Below are 22779 nucleotides of genomic sequence, written 5' to 3'. Positions count from 1 at the left end.
TCTGTTCCTGTTCTACTACAGACTTCCTGGGTGATATGGGGCAAGTCACTTCACCTTTGTCTAAAACTGAGATCGTAGTAGATCCCTACTTCACCATGGGACATGGAGGCTGAATTCATTGATATTTGTTAGGCACTCTGGGATCCACAGGACTGGGCCCCATTTTGCTAGACACGGTACAATCACGTATGAAGACACCAGCCTTACCCTCCAGCAGCCTGCAGCCTAAGCAGCATACTCTTGCTAAAGCCAATTTTGTGGTGATGTACTTGCAGTTCAGAGTTCCTGGAACTTCCTCTTCTGCTACCCTGACCGGCCTTACTAGAGGTGCCACCTACAACATCATTGTGGAGGCACTGAAAGATCGTAGGAGACACAAAGTTCTGGAGGAGGTTGTCACAGTGGGCAATGCTGGTAGGTTAAAGCTAAACAGTCTGGGCAAAACTCTGCCTTACACCTCTTACCCACAGCCCGGATCTCACCGGGCACTCGCTAGGCCGCAGTGCAATAGGTTAGGAGCACCCTGTTTCCTCGTTTCACATCTTATTTACAACGGACACTAAAGAAACAGTTCTTTCTGGTTCTGTGGCGCAGATGACTATGCAGTATACTCACTCGATGATAAGAGCTGAGGCTAATCTACTGCCTGAATGTGCATTGAGAGCGAGATGGGTGCCGACCAACTTCTGGTGGTGAAAGGGACTGTCCTAGCAGAAGTCAGAGGTGCTAGGCCTGTGATAATGCCAGTGTCATGGCCAACATTCCCACCCAACATCGAATTACTGGAACCAAAATAATGTACCTACCATGACAAAGGGGTTACTCTGAGTCCACCTCCTCCTCCCTGTCTCTCCGGTGACCAACGGATGGCAATTGGTCAGATGAATTGCTGTGTCATCTCCCTGGTTAATAGAGTTGCCTTCTGGGAGGCTGTCTTTGGGCCACAGGGTCCAGCTATCCCTGCCTGACAGCTGTGGTGTAACCAACACCTCTGCTAGCTGTAAATCACCTGGGATGTTCGCTGTATACGGGCAAACTTGCTGGGTGGAGTCCGACTCCACGCATGGGCAGACTTTGGGACCTTACATGAGCAAGATCCCTCCCTGAGGTATACCTTCTCCTCTGTCACTTGAGGTTTCGTTCTGTGCCAGAGTTCAGCTCGAGCCCCTGTAGACCCAGCACGCCTGAAATGTATCACTCCCCCATTGTGCATCACAGAATCCAAATGCCTGCTGCTCCGTGCGAGTCCAGCACGTTGCTTTGTAAAGGTGGGTTAGTTAGATCATTGCTTTCCAGTAGCGAATGCAAAATGTGTGCGCGCTTGCAACCTGGCAGGTCAAAATGAAAATAACTTTCACCTATGAAGTTTTTATCATCACTCTACTGCTCTGCCAAACGCACCTGTAAATAAATGCTAGGGAGGCTGTTATGCTGACAGCGCAGCTAAGCGAATGCTCCATCACTATTGGGAATGTGCATTCAGTTATGACCGTTCTTCTAGGTTTGTATCCCTGTGTATAACGCCTCTTTGTTCTCTTCTTTCCAGTGTCTGAAGGAGTGAATCAGCCAACCGACGATACGTGTTATGATACTTACACTGGCTCCTTCTACTCCATTGGAGAGGAATGGGAGCGATTGTCTGAAACGGGCTTTAAACTCTGGTGCCAGTGCTTAGGCTTTGGCAGTGGTCATTTCAGATGCGATTCATCTAGTGAGTAGCTTGCTTTTGTCCATCCCTGCAGACCGCTAAACTCCATGCCTAATTAGCACTAACGGCATGTTTGGCAGATGCAATCTGACCCAAACATGAAGCAAATAAATGCACACACTAGTACATGTTTTGCATCATCGAATAATGGAAAACTGGTTAACTGTGGTTGAACTTTGCAGGTTATCCAGTCCTGCTGTTCACTGTATAAGCAATGGTCATGTTTGTATTTATCTGTAATGCTTCTGTGAGGAAATTAACATTTTCCCTTCCATTGCTAGGTGAGTCCAGTTAATGCTTGAAAATGAGAGATTGCGTGTCTAAAGTAGATCAGAACAGTCATTTAAGGAAACAACCCTGCATAATTAAATATATTTGATCTCTAAATCCTAACTTTATCCATCAGCACAATGGATTTGATACAACTCTCATTAAGTTGACTTGGGACCAAAGTTTGGTTTGAATGTACCGTCATAACACCTTGAGGCTGGCAATCAGCCAGCATTGCCAAACAAACAGCACCACTGCAGTCGCATGTAGTTTGAGTCTTCGCAGGACTTGGGCTTACGTAGACAATAGTCAGCTGAAGGGTCGGGGATGAAACAAAGTCAACGCGATTAAGTGGTTCTATAGGGCGTGTGTCTTACTGATTTAAATTGTGCTTTATATTACAAAGTAAGCAAAGCAAAAAGGGAATTTCTATGTTGTATGTAGCTTTGAGAGTAATTGCTACAAGGAAGACATTTTTTTCACAGGTCTAATAGTTCTATTACATCATTTGGTACACGAGGTTTAACTGTTGTTTTCCCATTATCGGTGTGAAATGATTATACTGTGTATTTACTTCTTTAAAAGACAAGTACATTTCTTCTCCGCCTCTCTCCAGTGTCTGTTTAATTAAGCTTCCTTTTTATGTAGTTCCAGGGCATCCCTACGAATGACATTTTTAAATTCTTTCCCACCCCTTCCTTCCTGGAGAGGCTCCTCCACCTTTACCCAATCTAAAATGGCCCCTCTCCCGCGTAAAGTTCTAGTCTCAGATCGACAGCTGGGAAAAGGAGGGACAACTCTGCTCACATCCAGAGAGTTGTGCCCGTTTACACCAGCCATGGATTTCTCCTTGGACTTCCCCCTCCTCCCCTTTGGCTGGCCCATGAGGCTTCACAGATCAGTTCTCTGCCCCTTAAGCAACAGGCCTGTGTAGAGTAACCACCTGACTGTTGTTCCTCTGGTTCATTCAGAATGGTGCCACGACAACGGGGTGAACTACAAGATCGGGGAGAAGTGGGACCGCCAGGGCGAGGGCGGCCAGATGATGAGCTGCACGTGTCTTGGCAACGGAAAGGGAGAATTCAAGTGTGACCCGCGTACGTCCCTTCACATTGACATTAATTCTCAGTTTCAGGCTTTCATCTTATCTGTGCTCTTAGCATCTCGCCTTTGTGACACAGAGTGGGTGGAACCTAAGTACGGTTAAAATGGGCCTGTTTTACTCTGTGTAACACGGCACTCCATGGTGGGTGAACAGTAGCGGGGACTCAAGCTAGGATCTCTGGCTTTTAGAGCATGAACTAAACGACCCTTCTCTGTTAGACAAGGCTGTAGCAGGCTCATCAACCTCCAGGCCCGCCAACAGGGCGGGCAAAGGAGACAACTGCCCAGGCGCTGGGGGGATTTAAAAGGGCCCGGGGGCCCCTGGCCACTGCTGCGGTAGCAGCGACGGCAGCCAGGAGCCCCGGGCCCTTTTAAATCGCCCGGGAGGGCCGCAGGATTCCTACGGACCCGCGTGACACTCTGGGCCCTGTACTTTGGGGGGCCCCGCTGACCGGCGCAGTCGGTCCCGGAAGTGACGGCATATCATCACTTCCACCCCAGGCCCTGCCCCCACGCCCCAGGGACACCCTGGCCCTGAGGCCCGGAATTGCTCTCGGCTGGCCGGGACAGAGCACTGCATTGCCTTACAGATGATGAGTAAACGGAGTGCTTTAAATCAATTGCCTCCCCCAACACCAATCAATGAGTCATTGGCAGAACTGGAGACTGGAGCTCGGCCTCCTGGGTTCTTGCTCTAGCTGCCCCACCGCCCTACCCCCAAAGTCCTAATCCTTAAAAGCAAATATAGACCATGTGACGAAATCTTGCTTCTTCCTCTGATTCTCCACAGATGAGGCAACATGCTATGACGATGGTAAGATGTACCACGTAGGAGAACAGTGGCAGAAAGAGTACCTTGGTGCCATCTGCTCCTGTACTTGTTACGGAGGACAGCAGGTAGGCAAAACTAGTCTGGCATGTTAATCCTGATGTGATGATGCATATTACTGGGAAACCAGTGGGGGAAATGTGACATTTTATTAATAGCTTGCTAAAACCTTAGACGTTTAGGTTTGAGTCAGCAATTACATGACCAGGGAATGCTGTCACCTCTGAAATAAACACTTGGAAAGGCCCTTCCCCCACAAAATCAGAGATGAATGTCAAGAAAAGTCAAAGTTGGTTGCCTTTGTGCCTCTCCCAGCTTTGCAAACACGTCCAGTACATCAACTAGAGATTCTCAAACTCTGGCCACAAGCCCTTAGTGGTGGTCTCTGAAGATAGGGGCTAGCTCATCCTCCTTTCCAGCTGCTGAATTATACATACTTTCCTAACACTTTTCCAGCTAACCAATTGCTGCGTGGACAGTTACATGTTCACACAGTGGTCGGGGAGAGGGGAGTGGGACATGTAAGTGGGGGAGGTGTTCATGAAACAATCTCACTGTTGAAATGCAGCCCACGCTGGAAAAGTCTGAGAACCCCACTGCAGACTTACTTAAACCAACCCCCTACACTCCTCACCTGTGAATCAAAGGGTGTCCACGTTAGTGTCACACACAGCCAGAAGAGAGGCCTGTAGCAAGAAAAGCAACGAATGGGAATGCTTAAGGAGGAAGGTAAAGCGGAGACCAGTCCCTACTTTAACTTCACACCATCTTCTGCTTCCTTGCGGTGTGAATCATCACTGTTACGCTGGTGTCAAACCGGAGTAGCTTCATCGATGTCAGTGCAGTTTCCCCAGGGATGAAATCTGATTTGTGTATAAAGTATTAACTTCCTCTGTCATGAGGATCCTTGGAAACAGTATCTGATTGAGGTGTGTTTCTCTAGGGCTGGCGCTGTGACAACTGTCGCAGACCTGGTGCTGAGACGGCCCCCGAAGGCGCTGCTGGCCACTCCTACACGCAGTTTTCACAGAGATACCACCAGAGCACAAATACTGTACGTATAGAGACCCCATGTCCATTCGTTACGAGCCTTGCCTGGGGTGGGAGGGGGGAAGAGTGTATTACCCACAACTCTTGTTGTTAATAATCATAGATTAGAACCGCTTGCAGATTTCCATTTGTTCTGCCGTTGACACAAAATCTTTAAAGCCTTATTCAGCAAAGAACTTAAGCACATGCCTAAATTTTAAGCACGCGCTTAAGGTTGTTGATTATAATGGGACTTAATCACAGGTTTACGTCTCACTACATGCTTTAGTACTTTGCTGGATTGAAGCCCTAAATAATGGGAGTTCTTCTCCATTCCAAACCTTCCCATACTAAGGCAGATCAATAGAATAGTTTGTAGTGAGAAATCTAAACAGCTGCAAATGCAAGGAGTTTGGCTGCATTTCTCAGCCGAGATTACTACGTTACAGCACTTGTCTTTTACAGTATTGAGCACTAACTGGTTTCCTTTCCTCCCGACAGAATGTCAATTGCCCAATTGAGTGCTTCATGCCCTTAGATGTACAGGCAGACACACAACATCGACCAGGAAAGTAACATCCAGCAAGTCTTACACCATCAACAACAAAATCCACCAAGATGACCATCCAAACGAGTGATGCTAGCAAAACCAGATCTTTAAGAATGGCCTTCTGCTCCGGAGTCACTTTCCCAGCTTAAGCTCAACTCACAGCTTCTCCAAGCATCATTCTTGGCGCATTTCAGACTTTTCTCATGATTGATAGCAGTGTGTGTTGTTTTGTTTTTCTCAGTGTTTGATACCGTTCAGTATTTTCAAATGAAAAAAAGATACTAAATTGTGAATTGGTTGGGGATCAAAATAATTCCGGGGCAGGGGGAGTAAATGGGATGGAAGGCTCCCTTGCCATGCAAACAAAAACAACACTACTAACGTTTAGAGGAAGGAAAGTCCACTGAACTCTTATGCTTTCACCTGAGCGTGCAGCCAGCAATAACCTAAGTGACTGCATACCCCATCACTGTGATATTTAAAATATGCACAGTCCTAATTCTTTCTAAATGATCCTATTATTTTTCTAGCTGTATCTTTGTATCTCATACTGTTATTTATCAGTTTTGTTCCCCATCCCTCAAGTGTTTTTATATGGGAAAAAATGTATTGAAGAAACTTAGTATGCAGTTGATAAAGAGGAATTTGGTGTAATTATGATTGGTGATTATTTTTTATACTGTAAGTGCCAAAGCTTTACTACTGTGGAAAGACAACTCTTTTAATAAAAAGATTTACAAACCAAACGTGTGGCTAGTGATTTTTTATTTTTGTTGTTGCAAGGGGGTTCAGGGAAAGAAGGTGTACACTGAACTGAAATAGCTTTGCCTTTGGAAAGAAGAGGGGACAGCCGTCTTTCTGCCATATGAAGTTGAAAATAGGAGAATATTTGTTGATCATTTTCTTAAAGAAAGCAGCATAGAAAACATTATTTGAATTACAGTAGTCCCTAAAGCAGGGGTCGGCATCCTTTCAGAAGTGGTGTGCCGAGTCTTCATTTATTCACTCTAATTTAAGGTTTCGCGTGCCAGTAATACATTTTAACATTTTTAGAAGGTCTCTTTCTATAAGTCTATAATATATAACTAAACTATTGTTGTATGTAAAGTAAATAAGGTTTTTAAAATGTTTAAGAAGCTTCATTTAAAATAAATTAAAATGCAGAGCCCCCGAACCGCTGGCCAGAACCCGGGCAGTGTGAGTGCCACTGAAAATCAGTCGCGTGCCACCTTTGGCACGTGTGCCATAGGTTGCCTACCCCTGCCCTAGAGACACCAGTGGAGATCAAAGCACCACTGAGTTAGTACAAACCCCACAGAGCTAGCACACAGTAAGACAGTGATTGAGAGAACTTCAGGGCAGGGACTAATTAGATGAGCCAGACAAAGAACGGGAGAATGGAAGTATTATCTCCATTTTAAAGATGGGAAACTGCGGGACAGCACTTAAGGCCTCATCCAACAAGGTATTTAAGCATGTGACTAACTTTAAGCACAATTGTTGTCTCATCAATTTGAATGGGATTACTGACATGCTTAACGTTAGCCCTATGCTTAAATATTTACTGAACTGGGGTTCAAGCAACTTGCCCAGCATCCCAAAGGAAGTGGCCAAGGCAGGAATTGAACCTACGTCTCCTGAGATCAGGCCTATGCCGTAGCTACACGATCACCCATACAGAGTAAGCATTGGGGGGGAAAGATTATAAATGACCTTAACTCATCTCTCCTTATAACTGTTGATGGAGGATAATTTAATCACTCATTTCTAAGCAAGGGATGGAAATGTATAAAAGATACCGGTGTCAATTTTACAAGAATTTACAGATTCATACTACTTGAAAAATGAGCTGCTACATCTACATTCCCGACACGGCAAATTAAAAAATCAAACTGCAGAATACAGTTTGTTCAGACACTCTTGCTAGTAAAAGTGATCTCAGCTGTAACCTCTAGGTGCTACTGTAAGACATTTAAGGGAAGGAATTAATTTTATGGCACCTCAGCAGAAATTCTCCACAGTAAGGGAAGACAGATATATTGCATATATCTAAAATATGGGAACAGGGCAAAGAAATGGACAACTATTTCTAAACAGGTAACAACTGTGGAATATTTGGAAGAATGTTTTGCTGTGATCTTGTTAAGGGAATGAAAATGTTACAGTCTGATCAGTTATTCACAAACTTCCTAGTTTGATTTCTATTTACTGCTGAAAAAATGTATCCCTACTCCATCTGTTGAGAGACTTTCTGGTGTTTACGGAAACAGCAGTTTTACATTCAGATACTCAATTTTACATTCATCCAGCAGACTACCCTAACTCTAAAAATATTATCCCTGTAGAATTTTTTTTTAAAAAAAAGCAAAGTCTGTTGGATTGCAATGAATTAAACTAGGAATAAGACCCTTTGGTTTGTACTGTCTGCATTGCAAAAACCTCAAGCTCAACACTTACGAGGAAATACCAAATGTGAAAGCTTCCCTGGTGATTCCTGGAGCCAAATTCTGCTCTTAGTTATACAGGAGTTGCATTATTCAAGTCAACAGAATTACTCTGGATTTACTTAAATATAGAATGAAAATGGAATTTGGCTTCTTGACATGAGAAGTATGGTAATAGACAGCAATTGTTTTAACAGATTTCTATCAGGCAGCTGAATTGTTTGCGACTAGTAAAATTGTTGCAGTAAGAATGAGCAGTATCCCAATGTTGTTCCAATAGATGAGCTAAATAAGTACCTAAAATATACCAGGGTTAGATCTACGGAGAGAAAATTAATTTTCTTGTAAACTAGATTTCCATTATTGTATCTTTCCCAAGCTGAGTTATTCATGTCCATCCAGACCTCACTAGAGGAATCTATGCCTTTATGACCTCAGCGCTAGATAACGAGCTCACTCTAGATAACTTAGACACTATAAATCCTGCATCTTGGCAGGGGTTAGACTAGATGAGCCATGCATTGAGCAGTCTCTTCTAATCCTACGATTCATAGAGACACAGGAATTGCCAGACAGGGGTCAGTCTTCTCCAGGGTCCTGTCTTTGCCAGTGGCCAGTACCAGATGCACCTGAAGAATCTGCAAGAAACCCCTATAGTAGCTATTTGTGGGATAAGCTGCCCCCAGAGAACATTTCCACCGGACTGAGCCCAGTTAGTCAGATGTTAGTTTATAACCTGGAACACGAACGTTTATATCCCCATATAAAGTTATAAAGCTCCCATTTATTCTTTTAATATTCTAACTCTGGATACTCTTGTCCTGGGGGTGCCCTTGATAACCATTAGCCAAGGGCAGGATAGAGGTCGTAGAAAGAACCGTGAAATGCAAGCAATATTTTCTTGTCAAATTTTTTTCAAAAGGGGAGGAGGTTTGTGTGATGATTCCATCCAGCTCTATTGCAGAATGGGACAACAAAACTGCTCGAGGACTTCAAAGAGAAGGATTGGCCAGAAAATGATTTTCCCAGATGATGAGAATTTTTGAGATTTCAAAAGATTTCCCCCCATCTGTAGTGGGATGGTCACCCCGCTCCAGCCCGGAAGGGGTTAAAAGCAGTCTGGAGAGGGCTGCAGCAGCGCAAGAGAGTGAGGACAGCTGTGAGAAGCTGATTGAGTCGCTGACCACAGCTGCAGCCAGCTTAATCAGGGCCCAGCTGGCAGGGCCGGCTCTAACTTTTTTGCCGCCCCAGGCAAAAAAGAAGAGCGCCACCCTGCCGTACCCCCCCCCCCCCCGCGAGCGCTGCCGAAATCCCCACCCCCTCAGCACCATGCCACCCGAAGCCCTGCCCCCTCTGAGCACCGCGCCACCCAGAGCCCCCCCCTCCGAGCGCCGCCCGAAGCCCCCGCCCCCCCCAAGCACCACGTCGCCCGAAGCCCCGCCCCCCTCCGAGCACCACGCTGCCCGAAGCCCCGCCCCCCCGAGCACCGCCCGAAGCCCCCACCCCCCCTCCGAGCGCTGCGCCGCCAAATCCAAAAATAAAAAATAAAAAATTGAGCGCCGCCCTGCCCCAGGGTGCCGCCCCAAGCACGTGCTTGGTCGGCTGGTGCCTGGAGCCGGCCCTGACAGCTGGCCCTGATAAGAGGGCTGGGGCCAGAAGCTAAAGACAGAGACTCTCTCTAACTTTGAGAGGGAGGGACCTGGCTGCAGGGAACTGAGAGAAGGTACCTGGAGTGGAGCAGGGCTGGGGGAAGGCCAAGGGAGCTGGGGAGCTCCGGCCTGGAAACCCCCCAGGCTGCGGCCTAGCAGAAGGCCAATTAGGTACTGGGGTTGCAGGGGGCAGCCCACGGGTAGGCAGAGGCAGGAGGTCCAAAAACCCCTTGCCTATGACGAGTGGCTTTTACACTGCAGTCTGCCCCAGTGAGAGGGGGCTAGATGGTGACTGGCAGTAGCCCACAACTGAGGCAAAATGGGGATAGAAGGTTGGGGGTTCACTGGGGAGGGGAGACCCAGATTTCTGGGGTATTGCTAGGGGGCAGCACCCCAAGCACAAGGGGGCACCAGGTCCTGGGAGGGACACGGGGGCCAGCGGCAGTGGGACACCGGCCTGCAGCGGGCTCTCCAGAGGCTGGAAGAGCTATTTCCTGAGAGGACCATCAGGAGGCGCTGCATGGGTGAGTCCTGCCCCGTTACACCATCCCAAATTGGGACAAACTGTCAAAAAGCTCTACAATTTTCACAAACTGGCCATTTTTGTTTCTTTTCATTTGGGTCAATTGAAATGTTTCGTTTGGCTATCTTAAACATGTTATATTTCAAATTTGAGCTGTTTAAAAAATTTTTATTCTAAATCTAGTTAAATTGCTCAACAAAAAGTCATTTTGAAATGACAACCAAAACTTTTAGCTGGAAAAAATGTCAAAATGGGACATTTAGACAATTTCAAAATTCTTTTCCCCCCCCAACATTTTTTTCAAGCTGGGAAATTCTTTGAAGCCAGCCTGGTCCTGCAAATGGTTTCAGTTTTGACAAATGGGCATTTTTTGGCACAAAATGTTTGGTCAAAATATTCCCAATCCGCTCTTGTGGCAACATACAACTCAAAGTCAACAAACATTAGCGAACCCAAACTACATTTAGTGACAGTGTGAAGGATGCATCTGGGCACATGAACTTGCAATCCGATGCTTATGCAGTGGTCCGCACTGCGTTTCAGGCTAATGCAGTATCTGCACTCGCTTGCGTGTTGGGACTGCTTCGGGCTAGTCCCAGTGGGTATGGAGGAGGAAAAGCACTGCCCTGCCCTCCACTTCACCCCAGCTCATAGAAGGGACAGCATGCTCCTCCCTCCCATGCACTTCCCCATATGCTCAGCAGCTCCCAGAGGCAGTGTGCGGCCAGTGTCCCCACTGGCGCGCTGCAGTTCTGTGCCAAGCTCAATGCATCTGACAGGCAGTGTTATCCCTTAGCTTGCAACAGTCTTTTCCTACCGTTTGGGAGGCAAGTGTACCTTACCAGCACACCATGCCACTGAGCGAGCATCAGACACATCGGTGCTCAAGTGCCTTAGCTAAAACTACGCAGTGCTCAACAACAGTGAAAAGCCTGCACCTTCGAAGCACAAATCCCTCGGTGGCTGAAAGAATAAATCCCCCGTCACTTAAGCGACAGAGCCACAGCAGCAGTCCCCCTATGTGAAACACACTGATGGCTGAGCATGAGTCTACACCAGGGGTAGGCAACCTACGGCACACGCGCCGAAGGCGGCACATGAGCTGATTTTCAGTGGCACTCACTGGGAGGAGGGATAGCTCAGTGGTTTGAGCATTGGCCTGCTAAACCCAGGGTTGTGAATTCAATCCTTGAGGGGGCCATTTAGGGAACTGGGGTAAAAATCAGTCTGGGGATTGGTCCTGCTTTGAGCAGGGGGTTGGACTAGATGACCTCCTGAGGTCCCTTCCCCCCCTGGTATTCTATGATTCTATGCCCAGGTCCTGGCCACCAGTCCAGGGGGGCTCTGCATTTTAATTTAATTTTAAATGAAGCTTCTTAAACATTTTAAAAACCTTATTTACTTTACATACAATAGTTTAGTTATATATTATAGACTTCTAGAAAGAGACCTTCTAAAAACGTTAAAATGTATTACTGGCACGCGAAACCTTAAATTAGAGCGAATAAATGAAGACTCAGCACACCACTTCTGAAAGGTTGCCGACCCCTGGTCTACACTGTCTACCATTTTACTCCAAAATGGCTACACTGCAGCTATCAAACGGAACAGCCTCTATTCATTCAGCTCATAGTGAAACAGTGGGGTGCACATTATAGAAACAATACATACATTGTCCTTGCCAGGCTCAGTGGGGAGGGGCACGAAGGACACAAGTGTGGTTCTGCGCCCATCTCAGCCTGGTATAGTTCAGAGCAGACTCAGGGCTGTGCTAATCTATGTTGGTTGGCGATGTTGTCCCCAAGAGGGGACTACGGGAACCTTGTGCACCATGGCCACATTCCCTGCCTCCCAATAGCTCTTATGCCTGCCCCAGGCTGGGGCTCCGCAGTGGGGAGGGGTGAGTTGTTTACGGCCCTCTCTGTGCTGGAATCAGGCCCCTAATGAATTCTGCTGATCAGGCTCGATAGGTCTCTATACAAGCCCCCCAAGCAGGCGGTAGCCCTCTAATGTGGCTTTGCAGCAGAGGTACTGACTATCCTGCCCACCGCTATAGGCACCTTCATACTGACAAACTGGAGAGCTGCCAGAGCAGCGTAACAGCACTTGGGGTGCCGGGGTTCACGCTACTGCTGTCGGACCATAAAACGTGGGCACATGGTAACTCGGGGAACATGGCACCCTGCTCCAAGGAACTGACGGGTGTGAGCTGTGAGCAGGGTGATCAGACAGCAAGTGTGAAAAATCGGGACAGGGGCTAGGGTGTAATAGGAGCCTATATAGGAAAAAGCCTCAAATATCAGGACTGTCCCGATAAAATCGGGACATCTGGTCACCCTACAGGGTGATGTAAGGGGCTACATAACTAGGTGCATGGTGGTATGTAATGCAATGAAGGAAAGCACAGATTGATTAGGGTCTCTTATTAGACTCAGCTAGTTTCCCGCGGGAAGTGGTTGAAGCCTCATTGCTTCGCTCATTTCAAACTCGCCTGGATAAAGCACTCACGAATACAGGGCAAGGAACGATCCCCCCCGCCCTGGCAGGGAGATGGACAGGGCAGATAGCCCAGGATTTAGCTTTCATCTTTAACAGCCATCACTCTGCAAACTGCTGCCAAGATACAGGACAAGCGCACCCCACCTGGAACCTCCCGTCCACTGGGGGTGCTGCAACCAGCACATCTCACACCCACAGTGGGACAATGCTGGCCAGGAAGGGCACAGTTAGGGCAACATGCGGGATGCACTGATCTAGCATCACCCCGCACAGCCTTCACTGGCAGGGCAGCCTTTGAGGTTGTGCCGATTAAAGCTGCCCCTTCAAGCTGAAAGCCAGAAATAAGGCAAGCAACAGTACTGGAGTGCAGCGAGAACTCCCATTTGTCACCTATTCCTTGCCTCGTGTGGAGCATCACAGCATGGCAATATGATTTCACTGAAGCCAGGTCACAAGCTGGGACCAGACACTCCCTCTCCGGGTCCAAACAGGCCGTGGAGTTTAAGTTCCACAGTACAATGCAGACTTAAAACCACATCTGTGAGCTCCTCAGACTCGGATCTGTGGGGATAACAAACTCTGCAGGCCCAAGAACAGCTGCTATTTATCCACTTTACTGCTCTGCATAGAGTCTATTGCCACCGAATTCAACCTATTGAGGCCAGGACCACTTTGGAATTTATAAGCTCTGTAGGGGAGGAAAGAGGAATTGGCTGAACAGGTCTGTGGTTTCCCCTTGCATGTAATGTACAATGTAGAGCCAGCTATTGCAAAACTCTGAGCTGTGCCAGTGACAAAAACAAACAGGTTTTATAAGTGCAATCAAAAGATATCCCTTGGAATGTGCTGGCAAGAGCAAATAACCAGTATGTTACTTTTTTGTTCACATTGCTAAACTCCAGATTTGCACTAGTTTTTCTAATCAGAGTTCAGCACAACGTAAAGTGAACTGTACACATCTGAGAACGGAAGTAGCTCTAGGCAAGATGCCTATGTATGAACTCTGAATTGAATTCACTTGGTACGAGAACCAAGCATGTAAGATTCACAGGAACTGGTATTTCCCCTCTAAGGGTACGTCTACACTACCCGCCAGATCGGCGGGTAGTGATCGATGTATCTGGGATCGATGTATCGCGTCTCGTCTAGATGCGATACATCGATCCCCGTACGCGCTCCCCATCAACTCTGGAACTCCACCAGGGCGAGAGGCGGAAGCGGAGTCGACGGGGGAGCGGCGGCCGTCGATCCCGCGCAGCGAGGACGCGAAGTAAGTCGATCTAAGATACCTCGACTTCAGCTACGCTATGCTCGTAGCTGAAGTTGTGTATCTTAGATCGACACCCCCCCAGTGTAGACCAGGCCTAAGAAAGCAATTCAAGTCCGCCCTTTGGCAAAAACACTTCCATATCAGGATTTGGTGTATTGAACCTGAAACTGCCTCAGAGACAGGGCCAATTACATACTCTCAGCAGAAAAGAGGATAATGGATGGGACACATTGGGAGAAAGCTGCTAACTCAAGAGCAATCTGTGTAGTTTCAGTTTATAACAGATTTTTATCAATCCATTACAAATGTGGCTGCAAGGCAGGACTTTCACAATGTTCCATCAGCTTTTTAATTAATTGGTAAAGTCTGGGCTATAAAATGTAACTCATAAAATGAAGCCTCTTTTCCCGAACACACAAAGAATGTGGAAGACATAAGACTGCACACTCAACACAGCCAGGAACCGCGTATTTATTTTCAAAAGAAATTAATTCCTTTGCAAGTATCAAGCTTCTTTTTGCTTTAATTTGCAGCCAGCAACAGGGGCTTTGTTTACTGACTACACAAGGACACTCTACCACATGTGCAGACTGGGTTTCCAGACGTAACGGGTGACGTTACGGTCACTGCGTATGCCGAGCCCGGGGCTGAGCGAGTGACAGCAACCGGCTGTGACAGCCCATGGTGGAATCAGTGATGGAACAGCCGAAGATTGGTGTGAATGAGAGTTATTCCCAGCTCATTGCACGCTTCGATCACAACTTGGTCGGCAGCTGAGCCAGATGGGGCAGCAATAAACTGGACTCCGCTCTGAACAAAGATTTGGAGACGCTAAAGGTTAGTGATGAAAAGCAAAAACAACTGGATGAATTGTGCAGTGAAACTGGGAAATATGGTACAACCAGCACAGACTTGTGCTCTTCTCCAGTCCAGATTGTCAGCCCCCAACTCGCTGTATTCCTGCAGTGCAATTAAAAACCCGTGGCTGGCCCGTGCCAGCTGACTTGGGCTCAGGGGGCGTGGGCTGAGGGGCTGTTTAACTGCAGTGGAGACTCCCAGGCTTGAGCTCTGGGACCCTCCCACCCTGCAGGGTCCTAGAACCTGGGCTCCAGCCCGAGCCCGGAAGTCTACTCTAGAATTCAACAGCCTCTTAGCCCGAGTCGGGGCACGGGCCAGCTGTAGACATACCCTAGGCGTCCTAGACATGAACCAGGACCCCACTGCACTAGGTGCTGTACAGCCACACAACAAAAAGATGGTCCCTGCCCCAAAGGGCTTACAGGACTAGTCCTGGACTACTCCTCATGTAAGTAACTGCTTGCCAGTGTGAGTAAAAAGGTCACAATCTGCTCCTCTGAACTTAACAGCATTATCTGGATTTTTTTTGGCTACATCTGTCATACTTTTACACTCCTTTAATTCTAGAGCCAACATCCATGGTGGTTAGCATGGAGAACCATTGTGCTCCAGGAGAACCTCTCCTAGAATGCAGCAGTTCTAGTTGGCACTTTTCAAGCACCACTTGTATAAAATGCAGACACATTCCACAGTGCACGAAATGGACGAAATAAAGCCAAAACCACCCGGGTGTTTCCCTTAGGTCACCCTGACATCCAGGCCGCACAATGACCTTACCCGTTTAGCTCTGTCCACGTTATCCCTAAAAGGGAAGAATGCATCCGAGCTGAGGGAGACTGCGTCCAGCTGGCCAATCCATTCCTTCTTCTCGGCCTCAGAGAGCTGCGCTGGGACCTCCTCAAACAGCGCCTTCCATTTAACCAGATCGTCCCCCTGCAGGAACAGTCAGCTTAGCCTGATGGCATTCGCTCCTTTTACTGCTCTCTGGCTATCGCCATCCCAGAAATGGCTTCTGGGCCTCCTCCCAGCCCCCTATTCATACGAGCGATGTCATCTCTTTTACATCCAAGTTCACAACTATTCTACAGTCCTGATCTTACATGGTGCTCTGCTGCTGTGAACTTCACACCAGGAATTTACTAGATCCGAAGTGACTGTGGAAAGAGATTACCAACCACCGCTCCTGCTACCATCCCTGCTCCTCGCTCGTTTCTGGCCCATATGCTTTCTTTGGCCTGTTTGTGCTATGCCGTTCGGTGTAAACACAGGACACACACACACAAACAGGATTTGGTATAAGGAGCTTCACATACGTCTGATGAACAGGAGCTTGCCTTATGAATCACCTTCTTAAACTGCACTAATCCACCTCCCATGCCATCCTGTTAAGCAAGCAGTTGCTGATGTACGGATGATTCACTAGGTTCCCATTCCAGCTGTTGGGTTTATACTTTAAAAGGGCATATATGCTTTACTGAGGCAGTCACTGCCTGCAACAGCCTGGCCCAGTTTGATTCTGGGAATCCAAGCAGCCATAGAAATGAACTGCAAAAATCAGAGTGAAAATACAGTAGGAAAAGTTTAAGTGCTGGCAATACTTTGAACCTTTTATTCTTTGTTTTCTAAGATTCAGAATTAATTTAGTGCCTGTTGGAGACTGCCAGATAAAACAGCCCTGGAGACGGACATCCTCTGAACAGGTGGAAAGTCAATGCTCCCTTACGCTGCAGCACACAGTGGATGGGGGAAATCAGGAGACATGGTTCTATCCCCTGGCTCTCTGCCATTGACCTGCCGTGTGACCATGGGCAAGTCACTGCCCATCTTTGTGCCTCTCCAGCCACTCCTTTTGTCTATTTATAGTGGAAGCGCTTCAGGGCAAAGCCTATCTCTGTGTATTTGTCCAGTGCCTGGCACAAAGGGGCCCCATGCTCAGCTGGGTCCTGGAAGTGCTGCTGCCCAGTAGTAACAGCCCTCCAGCTACCTCTGGCTGCGAAAGACTATTACAGCTTCGCTGCCCACTTGTGTACCTAGGTCTGCAGGGATGATGATTGTGGGGGCAGCGCCTGGGGTGTGGATGATGTGTCTCCCCTAGGAACTGGACAGAGATTATTTTCACACAGGCCAAACAGTTCTCAAACTCAAATGACCTCTGGCCATTAACAGTCTGGACCTCATTTGACCTGTCCCCAAAGGTGAATGACTGAATCCCGTTACCCATCCAGCCCTCCAATACACTCAACTTTCCTCCTATACAAATTGACTGCAGGAGACAGATGAGTGGCTTCACTAACCGAAAGACCCAAATCTGGCCCTAGTTATTACCTCTGGTTTCTGAGGGGCTAAGAGTGCAACCCAGGAAGCATGCCCAGTGTGGCGGGAACAAGGAGAGGCTCCTCTCTCTCAACGACAATTAAAGAGTGCGCTCTGAAAGGATACAGCCCTCCCGGGACAGAAGATCCAGCGCGGTGATGCAAGACTGGGATGAGAGATGGAAGGGGGAAAAAAAGGGCAAAGGAAGAGACCACCCACAAGATTCAGGAATCCCTGCCCTGGTCTATTCATCAACACTGATCCCACAAGAAAATCTGCAGAACCTCCTGGATGGTCTTTAGGGAAAATCCTGGCGCGTTACCTCGCCGATGGTCCCGGTGACATACTGATCGATGGCGTTGGAGATCTCCGCCCTCTTCACTCCAGCTTTGAACTTCATGGCGAGCACTTGGGGGTGGTGTCTCAGCCACCAATGGTTCGCCTTGTCACCGGCAAGACGTGTGCAGTGGATTCGGGACTGCTGGCCTGCCCCTATGCCGATAACCTGCAGCACATGCAGAACACTGTAATGGACAGCCAAAGCACATCCCCACGCACTGTGATCTTTATCAGAGCAGCCCCAACCTCAGAGCCATTATAAACATACATGAAGGCAGAGAAAAGCCTTCTAGTCCTCCCCCGATGGTGATGAGTGCTCTAGAGATACCTAAGCCCTTCATCCTGCAACTTGCATCTGGGACAGATCCCAGCACTTGTGACTTCACTGGGGCTCCATAACTGGGTTCCGTGTGGACACTGGGGTCTACCTGTGTGCAACATGAAGCAGGATCGGGGCCCAAGTAATCAGGACTGGGACTGTGTGGAGGAGAAGAGGCTCGGTCCATATTGTCTTTACGTGTCTCCCAGGTTCAACTACTTATACTTCAATTCCCCACCCCATGCTTATTAGTATCTCTCTCAATTTTGTTAAATCAACATTTTCTAGCCCAGGCACAAAACCTACTCGACCCCACCCTCACCACAAGGATGTTTGTTTCTCTCACCCATTCAGTACGTGCCCTGTTACTATTTATTATTTGTGCTACCACAGCACCCTAGTGATGGACCCAGTCTCTATTGTGCTAACAGCTGGAGAAACGGGACTAGCTAAATTTTGCTTCCTGAATTCTACAAGTACCGACACGCACCTTCTGCCAAGGGAGTTAAACTGTCACACCAAAAAATGGTTTCATGCAGCTCTGGCTTTCATTTAAAAAGCGCTCTGTCTGCTCTAGGAATGACGAGGGCTGGTGAGAGATTCTAGCCATCCTACCTGTTCCTGGAAAAAGGTATTGGAAAGAGAATTCAGGTCTATGCCCAGACCACCCCTGCGGGTGTAATCTCTCCAGGCGCCGTGATCGGCATGGTATAAAACCACTATACAGGTTAGATGCAACTTCTGGCATATTACAAACAAGCCCCAGTCATGCCTGATAAGGAGGAAAAGCAAGTATTCAATCTGGACAACTGGTCTGTGAAATCAGGGCATAACTTGAAACATCAGAGCTTTGCAGCTGCCAATAGATTTCCTATTCTGCCATCTGCCAGAGAGAGGAGGAGGAGGATTTAAAAATAGCTGCACACTAAACCTAGCCCTTACTTAGTGGGTTTGGAGTTTAATATAAAACCGGGCCCCCGGGGACGCTGCCTCCAGGAGCAACATTTGAAATGGGACCTTTTCAAGCCACCTAGAATGAAAGAGGCAGTGTATCTGCTTTGCCTCCTCAAGCCCTGCTCTGGTCAGACAGATTCTTCACTCAGCATATAGCTTTTCCCTCTCTCCCTTCAACTGGAGCACATCCTGGCGTTCATATTTTTGGAGAATCGTCTGCTTTCCTGAACTGTAAGCCCTGACAGCAGTTTGCACTGTTTAACTAAGTGTGCCATTAGCCCCACACCTACGCATGCCAGTCTATGGCTGATTGTAATAAAAATAATCATTTATTAAAAAAATTAATTAAAATAAATAATAAAATAAATAAATAAATTAATGTTTAAAAAATTAATAAATAAAAATCCACCACCACCCCGGGACTACACTGCTGAATTTCCCTCCCCAACCTAGAGGGCCAGTCGCACTTTTGTGACACGTCTTTTGTCACAAGTCCTGCAGTCTCCAGACCTGCTGGCTCCTCCTGTTTATAAAGCCCCGGCATGCTTTGGGCTGGGTATGTCATTCGCACACCCTGGAGCTGCCCCCCCACAGGATGAGGTACACTCCTCGTTCTACAGTATTGCCTGGTTCATGGTGTCGAAACATCGGTGTGATGTTTTTACACCTCAGTGAATTTAAAACAGGTGTCCCTGGAGTTGTTATGCATCCCGTTGCGCCCCCCCCCCCCCCCCGCAGCAGAGAGCATGCTGGGAAGCCATGCAGAGCAAGAGCCAGTGAGCCACATGACATCTGGACATGGCGCAAAATGACAAGCTAGGTTTTAATGTATACGTGATCTGGCTGAACCGCATAGCCATGTTCTTTGAAGGCATTCGCACGCAGGGCCAGACTCCGCACACAATTACTACCGGGTGTAGTGCTTACTACTGCTAGTCCCACAGCCTTCAGTATCACGTCTACAGTCATGTGCCTGTCTGTATGAGGTATTAAAGTGGCCTCCATCACTGTAGTATCTCAGCATCTCACAATCTCCAATGAAAGATCCTCACCACACTCCTGGCAATGATATTAGTCCCATTTTATAGATGGGCACTGAGATACAGAAGCTACAGGTCTTGAGGTGCCTAATGTCCACTGATTTTAGGTGCCTTATGGATGGTCTGCCTACCCACACTGGAGGGGAACAGGTTAATGTAGGCCTGAGAGGCCAATTAACCCACCTGGAGAGCAAGCTAGGCCTACTGAAAGATGAAGCCCAGCTGGGGAGAAGCTGGGTTAGGGAAAAAGAGAGGCCATCTGGAGCAGAAAGAGGCTGCAGGGAGGTAGTGTACAACTCTGCAGTCACTCTTGGTAGCTGAGAGCCCTGAGGAGAACAGGAAGGAGCCTGGAGGACCAGGACAAAGCCCGATGGAAGTTGAGATCGTGGGAAGACACAGGATTGGAGCAAGTTGGGGGGGGGGGGGGAAGAGGCTACTGGCGGGAAGGAGTCCAGGGAAGCAGCAGCAAGGTATCTGACAGAGCAGAACATGGCTGCTCAGCCTAGGGTCCCCAGAGTGGAACCTAGTGTAGCAGATGGGTCTGGGTTCCCCATCAGCCGCTGAGAAGATGGCATGAAGCCCCCCGACAAAAGGGGATGAGGACAATTTAAAGCTCTGAGCGAAGGGGTGCAGGGACCTTGGGTCCAGAGCTGGGGACCGAAAACCAGATGTAAGGATTAGGGTGACTGATTGTTGGACTTCGTTGTGGGGCTAACTGTGACCTGGCTGGAGGGCCACGCCATGAGAAGTGAGACCACCACAGGACTGGAGTGACTGCCGGCCATGGATGCTAGAGAGGAAAGAGCTGCTGTGCCCACGCCCAGCCATGAGGGGGCGAACCAGTGGTGAGTCCACTCTTCTACGTGCCTAAATCCCTTGGATCTGAGCCTAGGTGACTTGTCCAAGGTCAAACAAAGCCGGTGGCCGAGCAGGGAGCTGAACTGGGGTCTTGAGTCCCACCAGGCCAGCTCCCTAATGGCTGGAAGCTGAAGCCAGGCAAATTCAGACTGGAAATAAGGGGTACATTGTTAGCAGTGAGTAATGAACCACTGGGACAACTTTCCAAGAGAAACACTAATTCAGCCAGGAATTATTTCAGTGACATCGTCGGACCCGTGTTACGCAGGAGGTCGGCTAGATGATCAGAGGGGCCTTAGAATCCATGATCATCCTGCTCCTCTAGTTCTGTGTCTTCAATGGGACTGACTACCCCAGACTGGGCGCACATCATTATGCATGGACGGATGGACACACACCCCCTTTGAAAAGTCTCATTAGCCCCCTGGCCCAGGGTGAGTACGTTTTGTTTTGATGTACTGGTAAAGCACTAATCCCCCCTCTCATTTTCATTGCTGTAGCAGGGGAGTGGAATGGATTCTGTGCTTGGGCTGGTTGCTTTTCAGGGCAGTTTTGCAAGGCTGGGCTGGGCACACATCCCCAGCTATTTCAAAACCAAAGCTCGCAGGAAAGTAGAAACCCCCTTTCATAGTTTCTTCCTGCGTCCAGTAAGCCGAGCCTGAAGAGTTAACCAGACGGGCTAGCGTAGAGATGCTGTGCTGAGGCCAGCAGCCCTGGCCAATGCCTCAGACTTTCCGACGCAGCTAGATTGCAACAGATGTTAAAGCTATAAGTCAAAAGAAAGAAATGAATCATTTGCCTTTTCATTCATCAAGATGTAATGAGTTCACCTTTTACCAGAGCTGTGAAACACACCTCCCCCAAAGAGTAAATGAAAGACTCGGGCTGTGGTCTTTCTTAGGCTGACACTTTATATCATTTGCTCAGGATTAACTTATTGCTACTGTGTTTAATAAATCCATAGAGTTGAATATGAGCAATGTTATTAATGTCATGATATGAAGTAACAAAAATAGGGCCCGGCTTTTTTTAATGGTGCTTTTCATCGGTACATCTCAAAAGCGCTTTATAAAGTATGACCATTTTACAGATGGGGAAACTGAGTAAGTGACTGGCTGTGATGGGGCAGCTGCCCCTCACTGGCAGAAAGGGGGTTAAAAGCAGCCCTAGGGAAGCTGTGATGGAGGCAGCCAATTAGAAAGGGGCTGAGAGGAGTAGCCAATCATGGCCTAGAAGGCCCCATATAAGAATGGCCGCAGGCAGAGCAGAGTTCAGAAGCTGACTGGAACTTGAGGGGAGAAAACCAGACTCCTAGTAGGGGTAAGAAGCCTCAACACTGAGGACAAGTCAGTGCTGCAAGCAGGGACCGGGGAGCTAGAGAGAGCTCCTGGCTGGCTGCTAGGGCCTGCAGGCTGAGGCCCTGAGGTAAGGGCAGAAGAGGGTGCTGGAGCTGCATGGGAAGCCACGCCAGGACAATGGACCGCAGTTGCCACTGAGGGAAGTGGCTGGGCGGAGATTGCAGGTCTCCCGGAAGAGAGCCCCGAACATACACAGAACCCTGATGAAGTCAGTGGGGTTCTACCTGGCCACAGAAAACTACCTCCACTGATGCAGTTTCAGCATTAGAGCTTTAGCTTTTTTATTTCCCTGGCAACCTATGTAGTCTGGCTAAATTAAGAGATCTACTTTCATGCCTCTGCATTCATTCTGAGTAACGAGCGAAGTCTAATGCCCTCTTAAAGTTTAGAGGATAAAGAATGTTGCAGTATATATTCCCAAGTGGACAAAATGCAGCGTGATGGCTGAAAACTTTTATTTTAAATATCGTAGACATTTAAGAAAAACGGGCCCATTTTATCTTTAAGATACTCTGAATGGAAGGGGGAGGGGGGGCTTAATTGCAATTTTTAATTTAGTAATAATGATAATACCCAACTCTCATATCACGCTTTTCATTAGTAGATCTCTGAGCGCTTTACAATCTTAATGTATTAATCCTCAGTGACCCTGTGAGGTAGTGCTATTAACCTCCACTGTACAGATGGGGGAGCTGAGGCTAAATGACTTGCCCAGGGTCACACAGAAAGTCCGTGGCGGAGCAGGGAAATGAACCTGGGTCTCCCAGTGCTCTAACCACTGAGTCATCCTTTCTTTCTTGTGTCATTAAGGAGTGCGAACTAACATGCTGCCCGGTATTATAATGGTTGGTTTTGCCATTGCAGG

At 48.0% G+C, this 22779-nt stretch overlaps 2 protein-coding genes across 2 annotated transcripts in view; one reads left to right on the top strand and one right to left on the bottom strand.

Moving 5' to 3' along the window:
• FN1 (fibronectin 1) overlaps nt 1-6223 on the top strand; it is a 66965-nt gene extending 60742 nt beyond the window's left edge. Inside the window, exons 40-45 of the mRNA XM_065413226.1 lie at nt 276-414; nt 1547-1711; nt 2950-3075; nt 3873-3979; nt 4855-4965; nt 5442-6223. Of these exons, the coding sequence (XP_065269298.1) occupies nt 276-414; nt 1547-1711; nt 2950-3075; nt 3873-3979; nt 4855-4965; nt 5442-5516 (723 nt within the window). The 3' untranslated portion in view covers nt 5517-6223. The remainder of the gene's footprint in view (nt 1-275; nt 415-1546; nt 1712-2949; nt 3076-3872; nt 3980-4854; nt 4966-5441) is intronic.
• An 8107-nt stretch (nt 6224-14330) lies between these two features.
• Nucleotides 14331-22779, bottom strand: part of ATIC (5-aminoimidazole-4-carboxamide ribonucleotide formyltransferase/IMP cyclohydrolase) — a 35173-nt gene continuing 26724 nt past the window's right edge. The window contains exons 14-16 of the mRNA XM_065413059.1: nt 17369-17551; nt 15511-15666; nt 14331-14685 (exon numbers count right to left, since the gene is read on the bottom strand). Of these exons, the coding sequence (XP_065269131.1) occupies nt 14566-14685; nt 15511-15666; nt 17369-17551 (459 nt within the window). The 3' untranslated portion in view covers nt 14331-14565. The remainder of the gene's footprint in view (nt 14686-15510; nt 15667-17368; nt 17552-22779) is intronic.

The sequence above is a fragment of the Emys orbicularis genome, chromosome 11 (genome assembly GCF_028017835.1).
Source record: "Emys orbicularis isolate rEmyOrb1 chromosome 11, rEmyOrb1.hap1, whole genome shotgun sequence".
NCBI classification, from domain to species: domain Eukaryota; kingdom Metazoa; phylum Chordata; order Testudines; family Emydidae; genus Emys; species Emys orbicularis.
Note: the sequence above shows the minus strand (reverse complement) of the source record. Positions and strands in the feature narration are given on the sequence as shown.